At 40.1% G+C, this 22,600-nt stretch overlaps 2 protein-coding genes and 1 pseudogene across 2 annotated transcripts; all 3 read right to left on the bottom strand.

The window, feature by feature from the left end:
• Positions 1-282: 282 nt before the first annotated feature.
• Positions 283-1,973, bottom strand: LOC104451211 (leucine-rich repeat extensin-like protein 3). Its single transcript, XM_018875416.2, has one exon. The coding sequence runs from the start codon at positions 1,930-1,932 to the stop codon at positions 601-603; it is 1,332 nt and encodes a 443-aa protein (XP_018730961.2). The 5' UTR covers positions 1,933-1,973; the 3' UTR covers positions 283-600.
• Positions 1,974-6,807: 4,834 nt separating this feature from the next.
• Positions 6,808-8,460, bottom strand: LOC104451210 (cationic peroxidase 1-like). Its single transcript, XM_039314226.1, has 4 exons — positions 8,314-8,460; positions 7,610-7,801; positions 7,333-7,498; positions 6,808-7,205 (listed from the first exon to the last, which is right to left on the bottom strand). The coding sequence occupies exons 1-4, from the start codon at positions 8,359-8,361 to the stop codon at positions 6,808-6,810; spliced, it is 804 nt and encodes a 267-aa protein (XP_039170160.1). The 5' UTR covers positions 8,362-8,460.
• An 8,418-nt stretch (positions 8,461-16,878) lies between these two features.
• LOC104451208 lies at positions 16,879-22,301 on the bottom strand (annotated as a pseudogene).
• Positions 22,302-22,600: the final 299 nt, after the last annotated feature.

Raw genomic sequence — 22,600 nt, forward strand, 5'->3', positions numbered from 1 at the left:
GAACTAGCGAGCAATGCAAAGATTAAGATGACTCAATTAAATGTTGAATAAGTCAAAAGGAGCCTACGTGTTCACGGCACAACTGTGATCACGAGTGCTGGCCCACGACATTCGTAGTTGGAGTTAACGATTTGTGTTTTTGCATCATAATCATATAATGTTACAGTTTATGATTTATGCTGTACCTAAATAAGATATGTTTATCAATCGCATCGTAAAGTATTACAATTAAAAGTTAGAGCCGTGCAACAGCTTATTAATTGAGAAATGGATTCTCATGTGTAAACATCCTAAATGGGTTTTAATCATTGTCGTAAATCCAAAGAAAATGCACAATGAATTAGCACAAATCCAGTGGAAAACAAATTTAGCAAAAAGAGCACAATTGCCCATGCTTAAGTCACATCAAATTTTCTGTGCATGGCTATCTCACGTCAAAACGAAAACACAATTCAATCCAAGTCCAATCCCCAACCGTAAAGAATCAAAACACACGTGACAGATACGATCTCTTCCCCCACAAAAGCAAATCACAAGCTCGCGACCACAAGAAAATCTCGACGCTTGGCATAGTTCATGGCCAGACCGAGTTTCGCAGACTCAGCAGTTGCTGTTACGTCCCGAACCGTAATGGCCAGAGCCGCCGGTCGGCTGAGGTTCACAAGAAGATTGAGCCCCAGCAGCAGCAACACCAACGCCAGGACCGGTTACGGCACCACCGGCCACACGAATCTCCATGTCCTCTTCTATATCGACCGTTGCTGACTGTTCGCCGCATGGCCCGGTTGTTATGACCTCGTGGACTACTTCGTGCTCCTCCACATCCACGCAAGCAGCTGCAGGGACCATCGCCGGCTTCCTCTTCTTCTTGGCCAAACAGAAGAGCCCCAATGCGAGGAACGCCAGAATGAAGACGCCGCCGAGCGACGCGCACACTACGATCACGGTGGTGTGGTTTCCTCCTCCAGAGGAAGGAGGTGGTGGAGGAAGGGCTGGGGATGATGGGGATAGTGATCTGCGTGGCGGTGGCGCGCCATAGATGGGCGGTGTGTACACATTATTTGGAGAAGGTGCGAGATAGGATGGGGGTGGCTTGTTGTAGGGTGGTGATGCTTTTGGTGGTGGGCTTGAACTCTTAGTGGGGGCCGGTGCACTTGCCGGCTTAGTCGGTGGTTGGCCAATTGGAGATGTGGGAGAGGAGGCCGGTGGCGACAGCGGCGGTTGTGGGCCAGGGCTCAGTGTTGGTACTGGAGGTTGAGTAGAATGAGATGGTGGTGAAGTCGGACTATTGGCGGTCGGAGTTGGGGTTGGGGGCGACGTGAGATTAGGCGGCGGTGCGGAGCTGGGGCGCGGAGGTGGATAGGATGGCGTGGGAGATGGAGATATGCTTGAGTGCGGTGGCGGAATTTCATGTGGTGGTGGCTTATATGGAGAGGAAGGTGCTGGAGGAGTGTAACTTTGCATTGGTGATGGTGCACTTGGATAGGGCAAGGGAGTTGGTGGTGATCCAGGATAAGATGGTGGCGGTGATGGACTGGATGGCGGTGGCTCATGGTGGTTTTTGGGAGGCGATGGTGGTGGGGTTGGGTGAATAGGGCGGTGATCATTGCATGGTGGTGGGGGGGACGTTGGATGGTTGTGGTATTGAGGAGGGGGAGGGCTCTTATAGACATGATGATTCTGTGACGGCGGGGGCGGTACCGGGTGGTAGTGCGGTGGAGGTGGTTTTGGGTGGGAATGGTGGGGAGAGTGTGGCGGTGGAGGTGACGACCATGACGCCGGCGATGGTTTTGGTGGGTGAACATTATGGGGGCTAGGCGGAGGAGGTGGAATGCCAAAATCACATGCTGGAGTTGGCGGCGGCGGCGGTGGCGGAGAGGCAAAGTCGTAAGACGGAGGTGGTGGCGGAGGAGAGTAGTATGGATAGCTCATTTTGCGACGGTACAGAGTGACAAAAGAAAATGCTCTTTTACTTTGATCAACAAATGCATAAGGGATGGGAATGAGAGAAACGGACACTAAATAAATATATATGAACTAGTTTTATAGTTAATTATGACTTGAAATGTTTCAAAGTCGTTAAATTATATTCAACGAAGGTTGCTCAAGGATTATATAGAAAAATCCCAAGAATTATTGGTGGGTTGGTGTTATAATATGGTCTTCGATTGAACTCACGACGTATGAGAGCACGTGATGCATTTGATTATCCTGACTTAGCTTCTTCCTATCTCGGTCAAAAATCCCCCTTTTTTTTTTTCATATTCAATGAAGAATATCGCGTGCTAGAGAGATCACCATAGAATGAACCCTACCAAAATTTGAAAAAAAGGACATTCGTTATCCAAATGGAAACACGTCAGCCAAAATGCGAGTAGTTGCATCTCGTTTTTATGGTCGAGAGGGCGAGAATACGACCACGAAGCTATTCGTTGAAGTCCTTGATGATGTCCACACGCGATTAAGAGGAGAAGGAGGTCGGAATCTTCTTCATGTTTTACAGAGAGAGAAGAGGCCAATAGAAGGGCTGACATTTGCTTGCATTTACTCACTAAGTCCATCCACATTTAACGCCTAATAAATCAGAAATTTGCAACAGACTTATTCCTATAGAAGGCCAATCATAGATGTGTTGAGATGTATGTGTGAATTGTATTTGAAAAACTCCTCACATCGAAGAATTGTGGTATGGAGTACTTAATGTCACTTAACTGGCTAATAATTCATTGATTTAAGTTTTGAGCGAAGGTGAATCCAATGAAGATATACCAATAGGTTTGAACTTGGATTAGATGAATGTGTCAAGCGATCCCTTTGATTGGTCAACCCTCGTGGTTGAGTTGCGAACTGAAATTTGGAGAAGGTAACATTAGACTTCGAAGGGATCAATGAGGAACCCCGGCATGTTTACTGGCGGCGGCGTGAGCATGGCGAGTCAAGCGTAGGTCCCAGAAAAAAATATGGAAGACAGTGCTTGCACGAGTTGTACACATCCAGCGACTGGAGAGAGAGGTCAACGAAGACGGCAAGGCAAAAGATGGATGCAATGGGACCAAATGGCAACTTGAGGAGCTGGCATCCTCTTCAAGCTTTAGGAAAATTGAACTAGCGAATCTGACGAATCATTGCACACATGCCTTTCGGAATAGACTTTACAGTGAGACTTGGGTTGCGTGTCCAATTTGGGCAAAAATTGAGAAGAAGTGAACCTAGCTAGCTATTTAATTCGCTTTCCTATCTCTCGTTGCTGTCGTCATATTGAAGAGATTTATCCCAACACGTTAGATTATACAGAGAATCTAAAACGGCATATCCAAAGAGGAGAACGTAAGAAGTTGATATTTGATTAATCTCGCCTCCAATAGCTTCAATTAATTACGCGTGTTTTTCGATGAGTAAATTCTCTCACCAGGCCATTTGCTCCCACCGCTAACGAAGATTTCTTTTGATTCTTTTTTACTAATCCAACGTCATGAGCATAAAGGTCTGACTATCCGAAGCCCATGAACAACCAACAAGTCACATTAACTGGTGGGATTTGAATGAGTGACCTATAATTCCGAAGGTGGATATCTCCCAATGGTTCAAGCTAGAAATCCCTTGACGACCTTCTACCAAATTCTTATAGTCTTGCATCTATGCAAACTTTGTTTCCATAAAATGTAAATATTGTCATAGGTTGAATGCTATAAGCACCTTTTTGAACACTATCTTGTGGAGTCAAACCCCTTAAGTTATAACACCAACTTGTTGGCCTTATTCACAAGACCACAAGTTTAATTCAAATCATGAGCGAACCTCTAAACAACTTGTGCTAAGATGTCCAAGTCACGACATTCAGAGTGTAAAGAGATTTCCGGTTGCTAGAATCTTAGAGGGGCTATGGTGATGAACTTGTAAATTTTGGGCTTTTGAGTCACGGATAATGTGGAATAATTATCTCTTTAACTAAATATTCCATCGTTGGTGTATGTCATAGGTGGTGTAGAGATGTTAGCACCGGTCACCTCTATCCATCCTTCTATTTGGGGGCCCAAAAAAAAAAAACTCTAAGTTACATGTAAGCTATATGTTGCTGTATCATGGGGTTACAAATGAAATCTTGTGATGGATCAATCAACTATAGAGGATGTGAATTAACTCATTTTATGCCCTTAAAGTCAAGTTACATCATGGAACAAAACAACAGGACGGCAGGGAGGTAATTAAACAAGTCGATTGTTAGTTCCAAGTAAAAGATATTTTGTTAAATATTTAGAAAAGCAAATATCCGAAATCATGAACTAGAGTCTTCGTTTGAATGCATTAAAGGAGCTAGATAAACATAATTATTGTTTAGAGTATCTGATGTTTAGCTCTTGACCACCACCGTTGCTACGACGCCGTGGTTGAACGTCTCTCCATTGTACCTTTTTTTTTTTTTTTCATTTCAGGTACTGCCAGCCACCTGAATTCTCAAACCATGAGAGAAACCATCGAGCATGTCTTCCTACTCTGCCCTTGTATGACGAAAATTTGGTCCGACCCAGCCCTAAACGTCCACGTGCCAATTCCTGATTTGTCAAGAATTGACGAATGGCTCGTTGAATTTCAGCACAACCTCGTACGCTTTGAACTTCTCTTGGTTATCCTTTGGTGGATCTAGAAGGAGTGGAACAATTTTGTGTTTAGACGGCAGAAACTGAGCCCAAGGAAACTCGTGAAATTAGTTATGACTAATTATGCAAACATCACGAGATGGACAAAGGGGAGATAAAAAGACGAACAGAGCATCGGCTAGGGTATCGTAATATGTGAGATTGAAGCTGAAGGCCGCCAGAAAAGGGTATTATGAAGCTCAATAGAGACGGATCTTACCTGGAGGGAACGAATGAGGGAGCCATAGCTTGTGGGTGTCGGAACAGTGCTGGTCTCCTTGTAGATGGCTTCGCACGAACAGTAAGGACCTCCTCTGCAGTTCAAACAGAAGAAATGGCACTTTGGGAAACCCTATATTTTACAAGCTTGAGCTGAAGAGAGTTATGAATTGGAATCAGATCATATTGATCTGATAATAAGCATTTCAGGCGCAAATCAGGCGCAACGCGAAGCAAGCGCGCTTATCAATGAGGCCTAGGCTCTTCTAAGGCTTTTTTTTTTCTCCACATTGTCGAGTGTTCCATCATTATAATCAAGAAGCAAATAAGGTCACCAATTGGGTAGTTAAGACCCGAAGAAGAAAATCCTCCCTCCAAATTGGACTTTATATCTCTCTTAGATACTTTGGGCTCTTATTTTGTTTTGAAGGTTCATCTATGTATGCTCAATCTTCAACTTAATGAATGAAATGATCTTTCTGACCATAAGGAAAAAAGAAGAAGAAAAAAGAACAACTGAAAAGGGTGACTGAGAAATCAAACTTTCTTTTAGAACAGTAGAACTAGAAAATTTACATCGTTGATAGAAAGAAACCCAAGAAAAGAGAGTAGAAATGGGGAAGCTAACCCTCTATAATATGACAGCATGAGCAGACATCATGTTATGGCATTTTGACCTAGTTCGACATCATTTTCTATATGGAAATTAGTGTCTTGGTAAATTTTTTTATATGTATAATTTAAGAACATTGCTAGCCTAATAGTCGTGTTAACTAACAGTGCAATTTATATCACATTTTGGAGGAGTATCTCTTCTTATTTTAAGAAACAAATCTACTCATATCATTCAAGATAGAGAATTAAAAGTGGAGGATCCACCATTTTATTTGGAAAACTTACGGTACTATCACCTCATCATTTTAGTTTAATTTGTGGGATGCCGGTCATGTGGTAATTAGTATTGTCCGGCCAATTTGAATCTTTTGAGTGGTGGATATGGTATTGACAAAGTTCATGGCAAGTACTAGTGCATGAAGAGTATCTTGTTTGATTCCGTAGAGAGCATTGCTACCCATAATCAAAGTCGTGCTATCTGTAAGTGCAACAGCTCTTCGTACATCCGTACTATGCCTTCCTGATGGATCTATCCAGCTATGTAATTTAGGCCAAAAAATTGGGTAAGCATGGATCTACTCCACCCTGTATAAACCCTTCATTTCCCAAATCAAAGTAAATCACTAGTCATTTCGTCAAACACCACATCACATTAAAAAACACCAGCCCTTGAGTATAATCAGAAGCAGGAGTTCTAGGAGGTTGTCTTTTCCCGATAGATCATCGGTTGCAACTTGGTTCCACACTTTATCATTGATTATCACCAAGAGTCGCTACTATATACTATCATCTAGGCAAGTTAGAAGCTGTATAAGAGAGAAGTACCTCGTTTTTAAGTATAGATTATATGTTCAAGGACTTGATTACGCATGACATCACTTTAATTGCCATTTGTTTAGATGTTAGGCAGGACTTCTTTTAAAGTCTTTTCATGCAATCATTTCTTGGTAGCTTCTAAACTGACGTACCAAATCCATCCATCACAAATGCCGATCAAACAACTAAAATTCAAGATTCCAAACGTGTGATGAGATCATGCTAGATGCCTACGTGAGATTTTCCGATCTATGATAGGGAAAGGGTACCCCAATAACCGGCAATTGATACTCTCTTTATTAAGCGTGTAATTCATCAGTTACATCCATGAGACGTATTTATTCACGAGACGTTATCCTTGCACGCCATACATATTCTGTTTTTGGGCATGCGAGCTTACAAACTAAATTAACAGCATTGCTGTGGCATTGGTCGACCCACATAAGAAGTAAGATAACCTAATCGCCTTATTGTTGTGAATCGAGATCTATATATAATGGTTTTAGCTAATCTCGCTGAATTAAGATCCATTAACCTTCCTGCAATTGGTCCTAACTTGCCCGTCCGTTCCCGTGAGGGGGCTGAGGTTCCCCATCTTCACCAGGGCATTGGCCAGATCGGCGAAGAAGGATGCCGAGTCGAGGCTGTAGGCCTTCACATCCGCGTCAGTGGATCCGTTGTTGAACAGCTGCTGGTCCGAGTGCAGGAGGCCCTTCATGCTCACTAGGTTCTTGAAGTAGTCGTTGTTGAACACTTTGCCGTCGACGTCGCCATCCTCGAGCGGCACGAGATTAGCATCCCCGCCTGCGCTGGGACAGTTCTGCCTCAGCGACGCGGCGTACGCGGGGTCGATGTTCTTCTCATTGTAGATGCGAATGCGGAACACGAAGCACCTCGCTTGGCCTATCGTGTGAGTACCTGCGGTACAAAAGCGCATATACGACGGTGGATCGTGGTCAGGCGATTTTCTCCCAACGACAATTAAAGAAAACCTTTCCAAAGTGCAAAGACCAAAAGAATGACACTTCTCTCTTAGATGAAACACCTGAGAGGGCGACCATTTCTTTGGCAGATAAGCCCTTCTTAGAGAAGAGAGATATGAGATCGCTAAGGTCCGCGATTCCCAAAGGCACATCGCTGTTTGCATCTTTCAAACTTGCCGTGGTTGAATCTCTCCTGCCTAACTGTACGGTCCACGTGGGTCCACCCAGCTGAAAATTTTTGCATGATCCCCGGTTAGGATAATCGATCTGAACACAATCGCCTTCTGTCTTAATGATCGAAAAAGGGATATAAGACTACACGTAGCAAAGGCATCTTACGGCAGCGACAGAATCGTGGGCCGCGACGGCTAGGATGTCGGCGCACGAAACGATTCCGGGGCATTGTTCTTCAAGCCGGGTCTTGATGTTGTCGACCACGTCAAAACCCCGGATCGAATTGATATTGACGCCTGCCGTCTTCTCGCCGGTGAATCCTTCGGTGTCGTCCAACAATACAGACGCGTCACAACCCTGTTCAAACCTCGATATCATTAGCATTTTTTGTTGACAAGCCATTGAGCTTTTGTTTCAACCTCGTTTGCTCCCTCTGCTAGACCAAAGTTTGACAGATAAAGCAGCTTGGATGGAAGTAGAAGAATCGCCTAGAATTGAATATGACATTTATAATCTATGAAGACCGACATGATAAAAAATTAGGTCGCGACATTAACACAAGAATCACCTCAATTTTTGTCTTTCGATTGTATGAAGTGGCCGTGTGAACCTAATCATGTGTTTTTTTTTTCGACCAGAGAATTATAGTATGCAGTAAGGTGTGGATTACTAAGCTCCTTATGATAGGTTCGCGGAAGTATACAAAGTTAAGTGAAAGCTTGTATGGGCTCAAACCATAATACAAGCTCTCAATCTACTAGTTAATCCACGGATCGAATATTAAGTTCCGTATTTGACAGAGCAAAGTGATGTATTCGGTGGAACTTTGATGATGAAGACGACATATGAAGAGAAAAAAGAGAACTTGCATTGACAAAGCAATCGTGGAAATGGAGACGCAGAAGCGAGGCTCCCATTCGGGGTTCCGAGGACACAACGGTGCTCACGGCGTCCTGGATAATGGACCGAGCCGAAGGACACGAGCTCGCATAGAAGTCTGGCGATAGCTGAACCGAAGCCACTGCGAATACAGCAACGAAAAAGAAGGAGAAGGTGATGATCATGGAGGAGAAAAAAGGAAGCCATTGATGTAGCTTTGCGATTCATTAGTCTTGAACCTGAGACCTGACTGGTTTTGCAGGAGATTGGCTCCACTGATGGCATGGCCTCATTTATAGGCAAACGACGACACGATTTGGCTCGAACTATGTAGCATTGTAGGAAGTTTTTACAAGTAAACGCACCGATGAAGTTTCAGGCATATTAAAGTCTTGCCATGAAATCCTTTCCTACATAATTATTTATCATTTTGCATTTGCGATGGTAATTTGAGAGGGAAAAGAAAAAGGGAAAATTTACTGCGCAGAGGTTCTATAGCACCATTGCAATGCTACATGTGCTGAAAAATCTTACAAAATTTTGTTTACTAAATAATCTGATAATATTGTATCGGTTGTTTCAGCGTGGCAATTATTCCAAATACAAATCCCACTTCTTTTAACATCCAATCGAAATTGTCATGTCACTAAATAAATAAGGTTTAGTAGGACTTTATAGGACATCTAGAGAATTTATCTTAGGAAGAAGGGAACTTCAAATCTTCAACATACTCCTTTAAGAGGATGCCACATCAAAACATTTTTAAGTGAATGGTGTAAGTTTAACAAGAGTCTATTTGTCTGAAGTAAAACTATTTTCAAAAAATTATTTTCCTACTTTTCTGTATTTGAATGACGAAAAACTAATTGATTTACAATTTTTTTTTCCATGGACTTATAACAAGTTTAGATTTCAGAGAAAATGATTTTCCCTTCTGGCAAGAAAGAATCACTTTCCCTAAACACCAAATAAATGGAAAATGACCTATCATCCTTAATATAATTTTCATGAAAAATATTTCTTTTATTGTGAATTTTTCAGTGAAATAAATACATCCTAAGACATTCTACAAGGATGACGGGACATCACCCATCTTCTATCTCCTCCTCTCTTTCTCTATCCTATATCCTTCGCTTGTTGCCCTCTAGTATCACCATGGTTGCTTAGTCTGAGAATAATAACCATTTTGTTTCTAGACACAATTTCTGATGAGAAACAGATTTTTATATTTCTATTATCCAAATGAGTTTCTGAATAAAAATATGTGCTTGATAACAACATAAAATTTCTCTCATCCGGGCGGTAGCAGGAGGTGGCCTATGGCCGGTAAAGGCAAGTGGGCGTCCGGCTATTAGTGAGGGTGAGCAATGAGAAGAGTTTTTATTTTTATTTCTATTCTAGAAATAAAAAAGTAGAAAATTTTACTTTTTATTTCTGTTTCAAACCTATTTCTGAACTAAAAATTTAAACTAGAAATAGAAAAATAAAAGTGATTACTAAACGGATTTCTGTTCAAAATATGTTATTGGAAATAGAAAAAAGATATGGTCACAAGTAAAATGGTTGCCATGTGCGCCCTTAATCAACCAACACTACACTACTACACCCTTTACGTTGATTAGCCACCATTAGCGGCAAGCACTCTTCACCTTCTTCGACCTTCCTCTATCCTCAACCCTCAAGACTAGAAGAGTCTCTCTATCTATACCTCTTCTGATTTCGAATTTAGGCTCCGAGAGAAAGAGAGAGGTGGTTGGAGGGAGGTAGAGCCACAACAACGGTGAGAAAGATGGTAACAACGGCAAACTTTTTAGGTTTCTATACAGTAATTAAGGAGCGGATATGGAAGAAGCAAGAAGGGAAAAGAAAAGAGGGGGAAAAAGAATTAAGAAACCAATGCGGATGTCTCAACTTTTGATAACTAGGCGTGTTGACTTGACACTCTCTCATGAAGGTAGTTTGAAGATGCGCGTTTGGTTCTAAGAATAGAGGATCACATTTGAATGTAGAGAACATTTCATTCTAAACTTAATATGCATAGATGAAACTGTCATGTGTTAATATTTCTTCCTTTTTTTCCCTCAGAGTTGTCTTGAGTAAATTTTGTCTAAGCCAATTAGGTTTTCTTATGCATTTACAGCCACTTAACAACCTGCTCAAGCGCCAAAACGGAAGATGAGATTCTGCCTCACAGATGAAGACAAAAAGGCGTAAGCACCAAGTTCAAATTGTTTACCTCTTTTAATAAATCGAATATAAAGTAAAATCACATATAAATCCCCTACCCGATTTACCAGTATAAGAGTCATGAAAAAAGTCAGACAATAGTCGCCCTTGTTATTAGCTATTTGATAGTATATGAAAAGAGTCAGACAATAGTCGCTCTTAGCTTATACACCATACAAGGGCAAACACATTGAGGCCTAATCCGACTCATAAATCATAGAGCAACACCAAAGAAAGCACATGGAGATATGGGACGCATGTCCAGCTCACCTTGGAAGAAATCGGCCAAACATTCGGTATGTTTCCTGCCCAACACGGTTTGATGGGGGGCGATGCTCGATTTGCTCAAAATCAAAAGTCGCCTAAACAATTTTGATAGAACGAGTCAATTAGGTTAACATAGAATCACAAGCAAAACATGGAATGATATACAAGCAAATGTAACTGATTTGAAATGACAATTCAAGAAATTTTCTAATCACTGAGAAGTGTTTAGCACTTGGATTGGAGAATGGCATCGAAGTTATAATTTTTAGGTGTACATCTGACTTTTTCTTCCCCTTGACCATATGATACATAATCATAAGCTCAACAGTTTATAGTTAACTTTGTTAAATTTTCTCCAAAAATCAAAAATAAAAATAAAAATGATACGTGTAATGGGAACAATCTACCTAGCAAAGAGGCAAGAACAATTTTCATTGATCTCTTGGGCGTCAACTAAGGGTGAGCGGTTTTAGATTCCATATAAATCCCACTTGAAATCAAAACCTACCCATCATAACAAGTTTCTTATTTTTTAAAACCCGGAACCTACCATATATACTTGAGAATCTGAAACTTACCTCATCATAGGTTTTAGGTTCTACCCATATTCTACATGTATTATTAATTAAACGATTGTAATGAATCATCACATTTACTAATCACCACTTGTTGCTACAATTCATTAAGTATAATTTATATTTAGACACAGAGAATATGAAAAATTAATAAAGTAAAAGTCTCAATAATAAAATGTAAGCTCAAACTAGTGGTTTCAAATTATATAACCAATCATTGGACGCCATCGTAGAATTGCACAAAGACATAGACCAAGAAAAATACAAAAAATTATTTTAGATTCCAGATTTCACTTACTTAAAACTTAAAACCTACCCATTGAAACGGTTTTCCCAATTTTTGAAATCTAGAATCTACCCTACATACCTTGAAATCTGAAATTAGACATGTTCCGACTAGTTCGGTTTTTCTGTCCGGGTTTTCCATGCTCACCATTAGCGTCAACCACAAATATCCTTAGCATCTCTATCTTGTTGCATCTATAAAAAAAAACTTTTCCCTGAATTAATTTCGGCACACAGCCCGTTGGTTGGGTCCTGGGCCCTAGCTTAGTTGGTCCTGGGCCTGGACAAACCCACTGTCCTTAATGGGCTGGCCCAGGATCGTATCATCTTTGTGGATCGGGGCCGAATTCAATGATTGAGCCCATGTGGCCCCAATCATTCAAACCTTTATGCCCTTGGTGGTCACCAGTAGGGGTGAGCAGCGGTCTAGGGCCGATCCTGGACCGACCTTGGACCGGCCTAACCCTGTCGGTCTTGGTCCGGTTCCCAAGGGGATTGGGTCGGTCCTTGGTCCTGAATCTAGGACCAACACTGTGTGGGTTGGTCCTCGGTCCTAAGAGTTTTGGGTCAGTCCAACCCTGAACCAACCCTGTATATTATATTATATTATATTATATATAATTCTTTTATATATTCAAACCTAAGTAAAATGTCTGTTATATTATATTATATTGAGATATTCTATCAATAGCACTAATAATAATTTCAATTTAAAACTTTTGTTAAGTATTAATTATGTGTCGTTTGTTTTGTTTTCAGGTGTTTAGAAGTTCAAGTGAATTAACAAAATGTGAAGTTATATATTCATGGTTTATATTAAGTATTTTGAACTTTTTATAGTTTAGTTGTATTCTACTAATGAATTTCAACTGCACTTTGTTTTTCAATTTGTGTCAAATGGTAGAAGTTTTTGAAGAGTAGACTAGTACTGCAGTTGCTACGGTGATTTGTTAGTCAAGTGGTGTGAAGTTCATTTTTTGGTTGAGTGAATTCTACATGATCAAATGCAGGAAAACGCTTTTGTATATGGTGTTATGAATATTAAAGATAGATGATTATAAGAACTTTCCATCTTGTCCCATATCTTGATGAGTGGTTAGTAGGTACGAAATTTTTATTATTGTGTCATTTTAAATTTGCTAAATATGTATTGGTATTTATAGTTTAGTTGCACAATGCCGCATTGTCAATGAATGTGTAATTGAATTTGTAGGTTTGCTTTTTTAAAGAGTATAAAAAATAAGACAAAAAAAATTATCGATCGGTCCCCGGTTGACCCTGGAACCGGACCGAACCCATTGGGTCGGTCCGGTCCTTGGTCCCAGACTCAATAGGGTCGGTCTTTGGTCCTAAAAATTGAGAACCGACACTGTACGGGTTGGTCCTAGGGTTAGGGGGTGGCCCGGACCAACCCGGATCATGCTCACCCCTAGCCACTAGACCAGTGAACATTGAGCAAAAACAAATAAATAAACAGAAAAGAACAATCATCCCAATAAATGGGGCTCCCTCTCCCTTTCATTTCCACTACTCTTTTATCCTCGCTCACGTATCACTTCCTAATGCTCTTAATCTCTAAGACCGTTTGTTAATTTTTATTTTTCTCGTCTCTCCTTTCAAGGATTTAGGCTCTCTGAAGTATTGCCACGGAGAATGGCAACTACTATTTGCTGTTATCCCGACACAATCCCAACTTCAACTAGAAGAACAAGTCAGCCTGTTCAGCGTTCCATGAAAACCACGTCTACATGCTAGCTCCACCCTAGTAACACTCCCAATTTGACGACAACGAGAAGAAACAACCTAACGATTAGGATGAATTCTAGGAAGAATAATGTACCAGTGACCATAATCATCGGTACAACAATTGGACAATTGGGTTTTCTCGATCAGTTTGAGCTTTCACATATTTAAATTTGAAAGTCACAAAGAAAAAAAGAAATTCAAAAATAATTAAGTACACGCTATTTATTTATAAAAAAATTATCCATGGTACCTTGTAGCTTTTTACGCTATCATATACATAGCCCTTGTCTCGTAAAGTCAAGAGTTTTGGCATTCCTCTCTGTCAACTCAAAGTATAAAGCAAGGAACTTTCAAATAAGCTCTTTTCTCTTTAATTGGGACCAAATCGTCTCCTCCTTCAAAAGAGTTCCTACCTGCTGTTATTACTACTAACAAGAGATTAGCAGCTGCAAGAGAGCAACTCTCTTCCCTTCTTTCTTGACTCATAGTTCTAGCTTTCTTCACAAGTAAGATCAATGGGTAAAACTTAGTATGACTCCAAACCCAAAACACTAACTCATACTCATTAGCTTTGAAACTCCAGAACATAGAACCTGCCCTACGAGCTATAATACCAATCTTGGAACCTACCTGAATATGTCGATCTATAGAATGAGTAAGATCCACGGGTTCTACAGAAACCCTTAGAAAATGACCCTATTAATTCAATTTTGATGTAAAATGATTACACTTTTGTCTCTTTGAGGGATAACTATAAGCCGACATTCCAATGGCTTATTATATATCCCAAAGAAGATACAACAACTCTTTTTTAGTAATTATGCTTAGAACCAATCAGTTAATTAAGATGTACAAAACTATATCTTGACCGCAATATATAAACATCCTTTAATTTGAATAATGCAAAATTGATAAAATAATTTATGTAGCAAATCAAGGAGCCTTTGGTGACCTGATAAATTGGGCATTTGGCCATCGGCACTGTATCACTGTTACTGAACAATGATTATATTAACTTCTGGCGATGAAATCATAGAAAATCGCATCTCACATGAAAAGCACCATGCTGAAGAAAAAGTAGCAAAATCTGCCTCCCAAGGCTTGTGAAGTTGGCTATCTTGTGGGACGGAGACGGGCAACTAGCGTAAAAAACTCCTTCCGCGTGCTCACAATTTCACTTTCCTGACAAAAGGTCCAGATTCAAAGCCGTGTAGAGATCGTCACTCGACATCGGTCGCGATCCATTAGTCCTAGTTCACCGACTCCTGTCGCCGTAAGCATAGGATGTCAAAAACTATTTGACGAAGTGACAAATATGCGCTCCCCTACGGCAAGCAGATTCGAACCCGAGTATTGACCATGCCTCACCCTATTGATGGACACGGTGATCTCTTCTTTCTACCCTCGTTCCGGGCCAAACTGCTCTTTGATTGTAGTTTCATCAAACTGGACTTTATATCCAGCTGAGCAAACAAGGTCGCCCGTTGAGTCGCTAAGGCTCCAAGAAGAAAATCCTTCCTCAAAACTGGACTTTATATCCCTCTCAGACCCTATGGGCTCTTATTTGCTCTGAAGGTTCATTTATGTATGCTCAATCTTCGACTTAATGAATTAAACCATCTTTCCGACCATAAGGGGGAAAAAGAAAGAACAGCTACAAAGGCTGATTGAAAAATCAAACTCTCTTTTAGAACATTAGAATTAGAAAATTCACATCCTTGATAGAAAGAAATCCAAGGAAAGTGAGTAGAAATTGGGTAGAAATTGGGAAGCTAACCCTTTTATAATATGACAGCATGAGCAGATATCGAGTCTATGGCATTTTGGCCTAGTTTGACATCATTTTCAATATGGAAATTAGCGTCCTGGTAGATTTCTTACATGTATAGTTTAATTTGTGTGATGCGGGTCATGTGATTATGAGTATTGTCTGGCCAATTTGATTTTTTTGAGTGGTGAAAATAGTATTGACGAAGTTCATGGCAAATATAAGAGCATGGAAAAATATCTCGTTTGATTCCGGAGAGAGCAATGTTACCCATATTCAAAGTCGTGCTGTCTGGAAGCGCAATAGATCTTTACTACATCCGTACTTATGCGTTCCTGATGGATCTATCCAGCTATGTATTTCAGGCAAAAAAAATCAGAGTAAGCATGGATCTACTCCCCGCTGAATTAACCATTCGTTTCCCAAATGAATGTAAATCACTTGTCATCTCATCATACATCTCATCACATTCAATAACACCAGCCCTTGAGTAGAATCACAAGCAAAAGGAGTTCTAGGAGGCTATCTTCTGCCGGTAGATCATCGGTTGCAACTTGGTTCCTCACTTTATCATTGATTATCACCAGGAGTCACTACTAGCACCATCATCTAGGCAAATCAGAAGCTGAATAAGAGAGAAGTACCTCGTTTTAAGGAAGTATAGATTATAAGTCCGAGGACTTGATTACACGTTAAATCACTTTAATGGCCATTAGCTTAATCGTTACCCACGACTTCTTCAAAAGTCTTTTTTTCTGTTTTTGTTTGACCAAATGAAGTACAACAGCTTAGGGCATCCCCCGGCATTACAAATAAATCTAATAATTCAAAAAGATGGAAGTATGAAATCTCCACATAGTAGCCAATACAACATTTGATTAGGAAGGTCTAATTTTTTGGCAAAGTAAAACTCTATCTCTTACATTTTTACGCACCTTGGCCAAAATAATATAGATGTCAGTTATTTGTTTTGAAACCGTCTATAATTGCGCTTCATTCAAATGCAATATATGGTTGCTAGGAAAGATACTTTGGAGGAGTCCGCCACAAAATCTTTGCCCTTTGTTGCCCTAATTATCCATTGAAGTTTCTCATTCCATCCTCTTAAAGACCACCTAATTCTATGTTGCGCAAGGATACCATGCCAAATGCTGCCTGTCCATTTGCACTGGAAGAATAAATGAGTTCTTCTTTCTATACTGGCCTTGCAGAAGTTACATTGGATATTAACTGAGGTCATTCATCGAGCTACGATCTCTACAAACTATCTCTACTATTGGTAATCTATTTCTACAAACTATCCATTCAATAAAATTGTGTTTGCTAATCTTCAAAAGTCTTTTTATTGTACCGTATCTATCCATCACAAATGCCAATCAAATAACTGAAAATCAGGATTCAAAATGTGTGATGAGATCAAGCTAGATGCCCACCTGATATTTTCTGATCTATGATGGGGAAAGGGTACCCCAATCACCGGCACATGATACTCTCTTCATTAAGCATGTAATTCTTTGATTACATCGGCGAGGTAATTATTCACGAGACGTTATCCTCGCACGCCATGCATGTTCTGTTTTTGGGCATGCGAGCTTATAACCCAATCACCATATTGTTGGGTATCAAGATCTATATAAAATGGTTTTATATAAATTACCCGAACATCCTCGCAAAAGCTAATCGCTGAATTAAGATCCATTAACTTTCCTGCAGTTGGTCCAGACTTCCCCATCCGTTCCTGTGAGGGGGCTGAGGTTCCCCATCTTCACCATGGCATTGGCCAGATCGGCGAAGAAGGAGGCCGAGTCAAGGCTGTAGGCCTTCACCTGCGCGTCGGTGGATCCGTTGTTGAACAGCTGCTGGTCCGAGTGCAGGAGGCCCTTCATGCTCACTAGGTCCTTGAAGCAGTTATTGTTGAACATGTCGCCGTTGCCGGTCTCAAGCGGCACGAGATTACCATCCCCGCCCGCACCGGGACAGTTCTGCCTCTACGACATGGCGAATGCGGGGTCGATGTTCTCCTCGTTGTAGATGCGAGCACGGAACAGGAAGCACCTTGCTCGGCCTATCGTGTGAGTTCCTGCGGCACAAGAGCGCATGTAAGACGGTGGATCATGGTCGGGCAATTTTCTTTCAGCGACAATCAAAGAAAGCCTTTCCATAGTGCGAAGACCAAAAGAATGATACTTCTCTCTTAGATTAATGACATTTTTTGCCATGGCCAAGTAAATTAGATGAAACACCTGAGAGGGCGACCATTTCTTTGGCAGAGAATCCCTTATTAGCGAAGTCAGATATGAGACCGCTAAGGTCCGAGAGTGGCGAAGGAATATCGCTGTTTGCAGCGCTCAAACTTGCGGTGGTTGAATCTCTCCTACCTAGTTGAACGGTCCACGTAGGTCCACCCAACTGAAAATTGTTGCGTGATCCCCAATTAGTATAATCGATCTGATCATAATCACATTCTGTCTTGTTGATTAAAAAAGGGATATAAGACTATACTTGGAGTAACATATTATCCGAAATCATCGATTAATGCATCGCCATGGGCATGGAAAGTAATATTCTTTGCCAATACTGCCATGTCTGACCAATCAATATGGAGATTCTATAACGGTTGTAGCACATAACCACTATATTTTATGAGAATATCAATTGGTTTGTCACGCCGTGTTAAGAAGAAATTGTTGGAAAATTGGTTTCGAATTGGGTAGAACAATGAAATCGGATCGAGTAAAACAACTCGGACTTTGAGGCGTGATATCACTTTTTTTAAGGATTTATTTGCCTCACAACGTTGCTAATAGTCACCGACAAAAATCCTCTATGATACAACAAAGTCTCGGATGAGAATATTATATAGCAATTCAAGTATTTCTCCAGGGTCTCTCTAAGAAACAATCGAAAAATTGGCTGCTGTTTTTTCAGAAAGAAAACTCGAAAAATGACCATTTTTTTCTTTCCGAAAAATGACAAGTATATATATAAAAAGTCTTGCAACTCTTCGTGAAAATTGCGAACAAACACGTCTTTAGAAAATTATTCGGATAAACAAATGCGACTTTTCAAATGAAGTCGAAAACGAATAATTGCAACCCTTCGGAAAAAGTTAAAACCGAATAAGTAATTTTTAAAATGTTGTCTTGAAAAGATACAAACAAAATTCGGAATAATAATAATAATAATAATATTTTTTTAAATGAAATTTCAATTTTCATTTTATATATTTTCTTTCCGAAATTCTCAAAATAAAAGACAACCTTTGACTTAACAAAAAAAAAAAAAAATTAATAACGAAGAACCGCAGGCGCGCAGGATCGCGCACTAAAGTAAACAAGGGTTCTTTAGTACTCTATCTGACCAAAGTAAACAAAGGTTCTTTAGTACTATTGTAATGCTACATGTACTGAAAAATCTTACAAAATTTTGTTGACTAAATGATATGACATTTTCATATCAGTTAATTTAGCGTGGCAATTATTCCAAAAACCAATCACAATCGTTTTAACATCCAATCGAAATTGTCATGTCACTAAATAAATAAGGTTTAGTAAGAATTTTTAGGACATCTAGATAATTTATTTTTATCATGATAGGAACTTTGAGCCCTTATGCCCTTGTTGCAAACTGACGAGGCTTCCCCTATGATGGAATAGGTCAGCTGACTGCCGCCGACTCCTCCTTTGGAGTGTCCCCTGGCATTAAACTCGGCAGATGGAAGTAGCTCCCACACCTCCAGAAATATAGCGGCTGAAAACCTACCCAAAAGTTTGGATTTGGACAGGTCTTTGAAAGGCCTACAGGAAACAGTGGGAAGAACCCTCCTAGGTAGTTGATTGCCGTCGGCTCCTCCTCTAGAGTGTCCTCCCACGTTAAACTCAAGGGATAAAGATGACTCCTACGTCTCAAAAAAATATAGTGGTTGGGGACCTTCATTGAAATGCGGATCTGAGTAGATCCTTAAACAACTCAAGGAAAAGAAATATGGGGACGAACCCTCGAGGGGCGCAACCCCCGAGATCACCCCCCTATTCCCTCTTTCCAGGGAAGAAAAATATGAGGAGGGAATTGTGGATAAGAACGTATTATTCCAAATACAAATCCCATTTATTTTAACATTCGATCAAAATTATCATGTCACTAAATAAAAAAGATATGGTAGGACTTTTTAGGACATCTACAGAATTTATCATAATAGGAACTTCAAATCTTCAAGTTACTCCCTTGAGAGGATGCCACATCAACACATTTTAAATAGACGGTGTAGTTTAACTAAAGGTCTATTTGTTTAAAAAAAAAACTGTTTCCAAAAAGTTATATTTCAACTTTTATGCATTTGAATAACGAAAAATTAATTGATTTACAAAAATATTTTTCATGGGCTAATAACAACAAATTTAGATTGGGAAAATTGCTTTTCCTAATCACCAAATAAATGAAAAACAAGAATTTCCCCTGATAATAATTTTCAATAAAACAAATGCACTCTAACTCATTCTAAGAAAATGATGAAATGCTATCCATCTTCTATCTCCTCCTCTCTTTCTCTCTCCTATGCCCTTTGCTTGTTACCCTCCAATATCACCGTGGTCGCTTAAGGAATGTTTGATAACGTTTCTGTTCTGGGGACCAATTGTTTTTTATAAACATTTTTTTCTATTTCTACTCTAAGAAACAGTTTTTGAATATTTAAACTCGTTTGGTACCTACACAAAATTTCTGTTTCTAGGAAAGAAATACGTTTGATACGACCCGATATATTTTTATGATTTAGATTTCGTTTAATTTATTAATAATGTTATTACATTTTTTCTTTTATTTTTCTTCTCCTTCCTCCAGTTAGTCACTGGCCGACAACCGGCTAGAGAAGGGCCAGCAACATCAACCTCAAGGGAGGCTCGCCAGCCACCGACAAGGTCACCTTGAGCCTCGCCATGACTAGGCGATGCTCACGGTGGTCGAGCGAGGCTCGGCCTTGCTAGATTTAGGCGAGGTTGAGCCTTGCCTAGCCACGACGAGGCTCAGGAGGGCCTCGCCAATGGCCGGCGAGCTCGGCGACCTCGCCAAGGGCTAGCGAGGCCGGTGACCAGCTAGGGAAGAAGGAAGGAAGAGAAAAAAAAAAAGGAAAAAAAAAATTGATTCGTGATTCTTGTTTCTTGAGTTGTTCCTAAGAACAAGAAGCAACTTTTTTCTTTTTTTTTTTTTTTCTTATTTCTATTCCGAGGAATAAATTTGTTCTCGAGAACAAAAAATTTACCAAACACGCATTTCTATTATATTTATACTTTTGGGAATAAAAGAATAGAAACATGTGCTCTCGGAAGCGTTACCAAATGCACTCTTAATCAACCAATACTACGCCACCACACCCTCTCCCTCCATCAGCCACCACCAGCGGTGAGCAAACTTTGCCTTCCTTTATCCTCAACCCTCAAGACTAGACGCCTCTCTCAGTTGTCTGAGTAAATTTTGTCTAAGCCAATTAGGTTTTCTTATGCATTTGCTCAAGAGCCAAAACGGAAGATGAGATTCTGCCTCACATAACGAAATAACGAAGACGAAAGGCGTACGCACAAATTTCAAATTGTTAACCTTTTTTTAATAAATTGAACATAAAGTAAAATCACATGTAAAGCCCTTACCCGATTTACTGCTATAAGTTTCATAAAAAGAGTCAGGACAATAGTCGCCCTTGTTAGTAGCTAGCTACTATTTGATAGTATATGAGCAGAACTGAATTCTAAGGCGCTCCTAGCTCATACACTTTACAAGGACAAACACATCAAGGGCTAATCCGACTCATAAATCATAGACTAACACCAAAGAAAGCACATGGAGATACGGGACGCGCATTGGTTCATTGGAAGAAATCGGCCGAACATTTTGTATGTTTCCCGCCCAACACAGTTTGACGGGGGCTGATGCTCGTTTTGCTCGAAAACAATAGTTGCCTGAACAATTTTGTTAGAACGAGTGAACTTGGTTTACATAGAATCACAAGCAAATCATGGAATGATATACAAACAAATTAACCTGATTTGAGATGACAGTTCAAGAAATTTTCTGATCACGGCAAGAATTTAGCACTTGGATTAGAGAATGGCATCGAAGTTGTAATTCTTAGTTGTCCATCTGACTTCTTCTTCCCCCTCAACCATACGATATATAACCAGAAGTTTAATAGTTTATAGTTAACTTTGTTAAATTTTCTGTGAAAATCCAAAAAAAGAAAAAATGCTACGTGTCATGGGACGATCTACCCAACAAAAAGGCAAGAACAGTTTTCATTGATCTCTCCCTCTTCCATGAGAAAATGTTTTCCATGAATTCACTTCGGCGAAAGGCCCTGTCCATTGGGTCCGGACCCTACCCTTGTTGGGCCTGGTCCTGGACAAGCCCAATAGACTTAATGGGCTGGACCAAGTTCGAATTATCTTTCGTCGATTCGGGCAATTCAATTATTGGGCCCATGTGGCCCAAATCATCCAAACCTTTAGTCCTCAGTGGTCACCGGATCAGTGAACATCGAGCAAAAACAATAAATAAATAGACGAAAAGAACAATCATCCCAATAAATGGGGCCCCCTCTCCCTTTCATTTTCACTATTCTTTTATTCTCCCTCACATGTCACTTCCTAATGCTCTTACTCTCTAAAACCGTTTGTTAATTTTCATTTTTCTCCTCTCACCTTACAGGGATTCAATCTCTCTAAAGTATTTGCGACAGAGAATAGCAACTACCATTCGCTATTATCCCAACTCAATCCGAACTTCAACCGAAAAAACAAGTCAAGTTGTTCAATGTTCCATGACAACGACGTCTACATGCTGGCTCCACCCTAATAACAAGCCCATTTCCAAAACAACATAATGATTAGGATGAATTCCGGGGGAAAATAATGTACCAAATACCATAATCATTGGCACAACAATCGGATAATTGGATTTTCCAGATCAGTTTGGGCTTTCACACATTTAAATATGAAAGTTACAAAGAAAAAAAAAGGAAATTCATAAATAATTAAGTACACGTTTTTTATTCATGAAATATCATCCGTGGTACCTTGTAGCTTTTTACACTATCAGGATGCAGAGTACAAGCAGCCCTCATCTCGTAAGGCCAAGAGTTTTGCCATTCCTCTCTGTCAACTCGAAGTCTAAGGCAAAGAACTTTCAAATACTCTTTTCTCTTTAATTAGGACCAGATCGTCTCTTCCTTCAAAAGAGTTCCCACCTATTGCTATCACTACTAACAAGAGACTAGCAACGGTGAGAGAGCAACTCTCTTCCCTTCTTTCTTCGCGAAAAGTACCAAAATAGTCCTAAATCTTTTATATTTGTACCAATTCAGTCTTAAACTTTTCAATTTAACTAATTTAGTCCTAAACATTTTTACATTAGTACCAATTC

The sequence above is a fragment of the Eucalyptus grandis genome, chromosome 6 (assembly GCF_016545825.1).
Source record: "Eucalyptus grandis isolate ANBG69807.140 chromosome 6, ASM1654582v1, whole genome shotgun sequence".
Taxonomy (NCBI): Eukaryota; Viridiplantae; Streptophyta; class Magnoliopsida; order Myrtales; family Myrtaceae; genus Eucalyptus; species Eucalyptus grandis.